Below are 5,084 nucleotides of genomic sequence, written 5' to 3'. Positions count from 1 at the left end.
GAGACACTACCAGCCTTCAGCCCCTCCCCCCACCCCGCCCTCACCGGGCAGGAATCCAGGGAAATGCAAGGAAGCTGGGGACACAGCTAGTCACCCGGCCCGGGGCCCCTCCTGGTGCATGGGCCAGGAGGAAGGCCCGTCCCTGCTGGACACTCCCAGCCACGGGAGTGCTGTGATCAAGGAGCTCCCGGTCAGCGGGTCACAGAAAGTGCCACTTGAGCCACACAGCAGTCTGGGGGAGTCGGCGGGGGGGCATCTCACAATCACATGCCCTGCTGTGTTGGCTCCAGCAGAGAAGTCGTCTATTGTCCAGCACGCTAGGTCCCGTGTGACACGGGAAGGAGCGAAGGCGTCCTCCACCCCCACCTTTCTCTCAGCTGCATCCTTGAAATTATCACAGACCCGGATTCTGGAGAGCCCGTGATCCAGGAGGGTGGCTGGGCTGGTCGGGCGGTGTGCCTGCTCATGCGGGAGACTGGCAAACGTTCTCCCGCCCGTCCTCGTCAGTTGGGAAGATAAGGACGAGATATCATTTGTAAGGGAGTTGGTTTCGAAAACAGAAAGATATGCCTTTTAACTCTCCCCGCAACACCTGCTGTTCACTCCTGACACGGACCCCGAGCTTCTGCTGAGAGCCTGCGTCACACCAAGGGCTTAGGGAGTAGCCGGGGGGGGGGGGGGGGGGGAGTGCTGGGTGTGAAGGAGGAAACCAATAGATTGCCTGCTCCTTTAACAGCTCAAGGGAGGACTCCGCCAAAGGACTTTCACGTTGGGTGAGAGTTCGCTGCACCCCTCTGCCCCCACGGTGGCTGGGCCTTGGTTATGTGTGGTCGAGGAACAGAAGACCAAACGAGCAGTGGTTTAACCCATCGGGACATTTGGGTTTACTCAACATGAAGTCTCAAGGTGGGTGAGTCAAGAGGGTGTCAAACCTCTAGTTCTATGCCTTTTCCTCATTAGCACAGAACGGCTGCTTGGAGCAGCACATCACACCCTCAGAGCACACAGCGTCCGAAGGCAAGGCTGCAGAGCCTGGCCAGGACCGCCAGAGGGAGCTCTTCTCCCAAGGAGGAAAAGTCACTCCCCAGAGCCTCCGAATAGACAGATGCCCTTGTGGCTCAAGAGTCAGAAGGAAGCCACGCAGCCTCCTGCAGCTGTGAGAGGCCGGGAGAGTGAGTACTTGCATCCGCTTTAGGTAGAGTGGGAGTCAGGTAAGAAAGAAGGTGGGGAATGGGCGGCAGGTACCCGGGGAAAGGCCTGGGGCTCCATGTCATGGGGGTGAGCCCGCCCCTCTGGTGCCGGGGACCAGACCAACTGCCCTCCCCAGGACGCGAGCTTTGCCCGAGACAATCTAGCGGGCTCATGGGTTGACGCCCACCGCTGACACATGCCTAGGGGGCCTTGGTGGCACGGTGAGCGCGTCATTCCCTCCTCGGGCCCTCGCAAAGTCCAATCATTTGCAGTTTTTCACAAGAACTGAAAACACGAGTAACATCCATGTCTTTTAATCTTTAAGCCAATTTCGAGCAGGGGAGTGTGTGAGTCCGTCCACGCAGTGAGCGCTGGTGCAGGTGCGGAGGCCCCGAGGGCTGGGCTCCCGGCCACCGGGGAGGCCATGGCCGCTCCTGGCGAGGCTCGGCCGAAGCGCGTCTAGAAGGAGCACTCCTCTGAAGGGTGAGGCGGGGGGAGAAGGCGCGAGGCAGGGAGAGGTAAATAACCACAGAAATTGGACTCGGCAGCCCAAGGGGGACGTTTCCTTAGAAAACTCGCTCCAGCCTCATATCGTGGTTGGCGTTTCCTCCCCCGCAGCCAAGCGGCAGGTAAGGAGCAACCAGGATTCGTCAGAGGCTTCCGGTTAGCCACGCGAAGAAAAGCCACGAACAGACAGAACTCCTCGCCGAGCGACGTTTCAGCCCGGTCTTTGTGTCCCCAGCCCGACGTCAGCCTGACGCCACCTCCCCACGGCCACCCCGCGGCCCCTGTCGGGCGTGCAGACACAGCCGGCGGTGCGGACCAGGGCCGTGCGCTCCCTGGCCGTCCCGTCACTCATCCTACACCTTCAGACCCCCCAGAGCCGCCCTGGCCCTACCTTCGGGAGGGTTGTCCACGGCCACGGGGAAGAAGCACCACGGGACTCCACGCACAGTGTTGTCGAAGCAGCAGCCCTTATCTTTGCACTGGGAGGGCGTGATTCCCGGGGAGCCACAGTTCGTCCTCTTGTGAGGATCCACGACGCATGTCTCTGAACGTATAGGGGACAAGAGGCCAAGTCAGGTCTCGGGCTGTCGTCCGCCTTCTCCTCCAGTTGAATCAGCAGCCAGCTGGCGCCGCTGATGGGGACTCGGGGCTCCGGGGACAAGAGGGACACCCTGTCCCTCGTCTCCAGATGCAAAGACACAGAAGCTCAGGGCCATCGCAAGGTGCCCGGGATTTGTAAACGTCACGCCCAGCGACAGAACTTACGGATGCATTCATTCATTCCAGCCAACAATAACTCCGCTTAGCACCTATGGAGCATCGTTTGTGCATGCTAGAAACAGAAATTAGCACAGCAAAACCAGACGGTGAAGGTCAAGCTCATGCCGGGCCCTGTGCCAGGAGCTGGGGACCCGGAAACTAAAAATAGGACAGTCGTTGTTAAGAAGCTAGCAGCCTAAGGGAGGAGAAAGCCAAGTAAATGCCCCAAATGGCACAGTGTGTCCGCCCCAGGGTGCTGAGGGCGAGCACGGGACGGACAGGGACCAGACTGAACAAAGCAAGGAGGGCTTCTAGGTGGGGACGAGGCCGTGGGGGTATCCTGCAGGGGGAGCGGCGTGCTCAAAGGCAGTCAAGAGAGTGGGGGAGCAAGGTGCATTTCCGGAGGCGTCGCCCCGTTTGCAAGACAGACGCAGGGGCTGGGGTGGGTGGGCGCCAGCTTTAACCCGGAGTGGGGGCTGGTGATGGAAGCCAGACCACGTGGCCAGACCGCACAGGGGACGCGGGGCTCCCGTGTGGTCTACACACGAGAACTGAAGGGGCCGAACCCACGTCTGTTCCTCTGTTAGACCCGGCAAAGCACATGAAGGGGAGGATCGCCTCAAGCTTTCTCTGAAGAAAGGGTTCCGTGGCTTCCCGGGAAAGTTCTGGACCATCTCCCGCCGGCTGGGCGGCCCCTGCAGGATGGCAGCCTCCCCGGGTCTGGCTCTGCACCCGAGAGGGGAGGTGGCATTGCCCCCCCACACACACACACAGGGAGGCTGTGAAGTCAGGAGGACACACGTGCACGTGTGAGTGTGTGCACGTGCGTGAGCACGTTCAGACGTAGCTCTGTGTCCCTCCCCCTGCCCGAGAGCGAAGTGGCAGCTGGGGGTGGGGGCGGGGGGGCTCGCTGGGCGATGCGGCCCCTCCCGGCCGGCACTGCGCAACAGGAAGTCAAGGTTTCCAAGCTGCTGTCCACCCAATGGACTGTCTCACGACAGAACTACGCGGAAGCGATTTCCACTGGGGCGTCCACCCGCGTCCTCCCAGCAGCACTCGGAGCTTCTGTGGCCTCTCTCTTTTGCTGCTTTCCACCTGCCTTCACGCTCCAAAATCCTCCCAGGGCCCAGAACAGTGCTCGGCTCAAACACATGGACTGTGACACACGGTGTTGGCCCCCCCCCCCCCCGCCAGGGGCTGGTGCCCACCGTGACGCGAGGAGAAGGTTGCTTACCCAGCTGGCCCTGGGCCAAGGAACTGAGGGCCAGTGTGGAGACCAACAGCAGGATGCAGATAACCCTGGGCTCCATGGCGGCCGTGACCTTCCTCTCTGCTCTACCGGAGACCACGAGTCAGGGATGAGAACCCGTCCAGGCTCTGGATTTTATGCAGGCCTGTTTGCCCAACAAGTGTTAGGTAACATTTGCCTAAGGAGGGTCCCGCAATTCTCCACTCCGCATAATCTCCTCTGATCAACACAGTGTGTTGATACAAGCAAGTGCCGAATTGTCATCTGGCTGAGGGATCTCAGAAGGTCCCTCCTGTGCCGTGGGAGTCTCCTGGGCCACGACCCCATCCAGCTCCTAACCGCAGTGGAGGCCCTCCTGTGAATGTCAACATTACACTCACCGAAGAGTGAGTCATGGGAGAGGTGACCCAAAAAATCACAGTTGTGTCAACAGTGGCTCACGGGGTCACCCTTCACGGGGTCGGCTGATGCGGGGACGGGGTGGGGGGGTGGGGTGGGAAGGAGAAGGAGCAAACAGGGCCCAGCCACCAGACCACGTTCTCCATCGATCTGAGATTCTGAGAATCCAGGTGGGGGTAAGGGGGAGAGCCCTGACGGGACAAGAGGTGCAGGAAGGGGACAGGCTCGTGTCCCCTCCCCTCTCCACCAGAGCACTCGGGACTTCAAACGTCATCTTCTCCCCAGGAGTTCTGTCTCTGTTGGCATTTCTGTGGCAAAGTCGTATGTGACCAAAGCACGATGAGGTCCCTCCCGGAGGAAACGTGACTCCCCCGGAGGGGCTCACGATCCACGGGGCACCAATATTGAAAACTCAGAAATGTTTAACATCCCACTCAGAGGACGTGCATGAGCATTTTTACTTATTTACCTAATTTTTTTTCTTTTTCCTTAAAAAAAAATTTTTTTAATCTTTATTTGTTTTTGAGAGACAGAGAGAGAAAGAGAGAGAGAGAGAGAGAGAGAGAGAAAGCACGAGCGGGGGAGGGGCAGAGAGAGAGGGAGACACAGAATCCGAAGCAGGCTCCAGGCTCCGAGCTGTCAGCCCAGAGCCCGACGCGGGGCTCGAACTCACACTGTGAGATCATGACCTGAGCCGAAGTTGGATGCTCAACCGTCCGAGCCACCCCGGCGCGCCCAAATTGTCTTTTTTAAAATTTCATGTTCATAACCAGAAGTTGTGTAGATAGGAGCAACCATCTAAACCGACTGAGGACAGGTGTTCCTCCCTCTGGGGGACCTCTCTCCCCATCTCAGGTCCCCGAGTGAGGCCCCCTTGACTTTGTGCTCAAGAGCCACCTGCAGCCTGCGCTCCCCTGGCCCCAGCTGCTCTGGGGTCTTCCGTCCCGGAGCCCTTGCCATCCTGGTGCACAGGGAACCT

General features: G+C 59.6%; 1 protein-coding gene across 1 annotated transcript; it reads right to left on the bottom strand.

The window, feature by feature from the left end:
• Positions 1 to 1,489: 1,489 nt before the first annotated feature.
• TFF1 (trefoil factor 1) lies at positions 1,490 to 3,978 on the bottom strand. The gene is made up of 3 exons (XM_040485040.1): positions 3,692 to 3,978; positions 2,090 to 2,242; positions 1,490 to 1,667 (listed from the first exon to the last, which is right to left on the bottom strand). Exons 1-3 carry the CDS (start codon positions 3,765 to 3,767, stop codon positions 1,651 to 1,653), a joined length of 246 nt encoding a protein of 81 aa, XP_040340974.1. The 5' UTR covers positions 3,768 to 3,978; the 3' UTR covers positions 1,490 to 1,650.
• Positions 3,979 to 5,084: the final 1,106 nt, after the last annotated feature.

This window comes from Herpailurus yagouaroundi, unplaced genomic scaffold (assembly GCF_014898765.1).
Source record: "Herpailurus yagouaroundi ecotype Mexico unplaced genomic scaffold, PumYag 162, whole genome shotgun sequence".
Taxonomy (NCBI): Eukaryota; Metazoa; Chordata; class Mammalia; order Carnivora; family Felidae; genus Herpailurus; species Herpailurus yagouaroundi.
The sequence above is the reverse complement of the archived record's forward strand: the minus strand, read 5'-3'. Positions and strand labels throughout refer to the sequence as shown.

Bases quoted from the DNA above. Each gene is read 5' to 3' on its own strand.
- TFF1 (XM_040485040.1), bottom strand. From the start codon at position 3,767: ATGGAGCCCAGGGTTATCTGCATCCTGCTGTTGGTCTCCACACTGGCC. The intron at 2,243-3,691 runs GTAAGCAACCTT...CTATACGTTCAG, and splicing joins CTTGGCCCAGGGCCAGCTGG to AGACATGCGTCGTGGATCCT.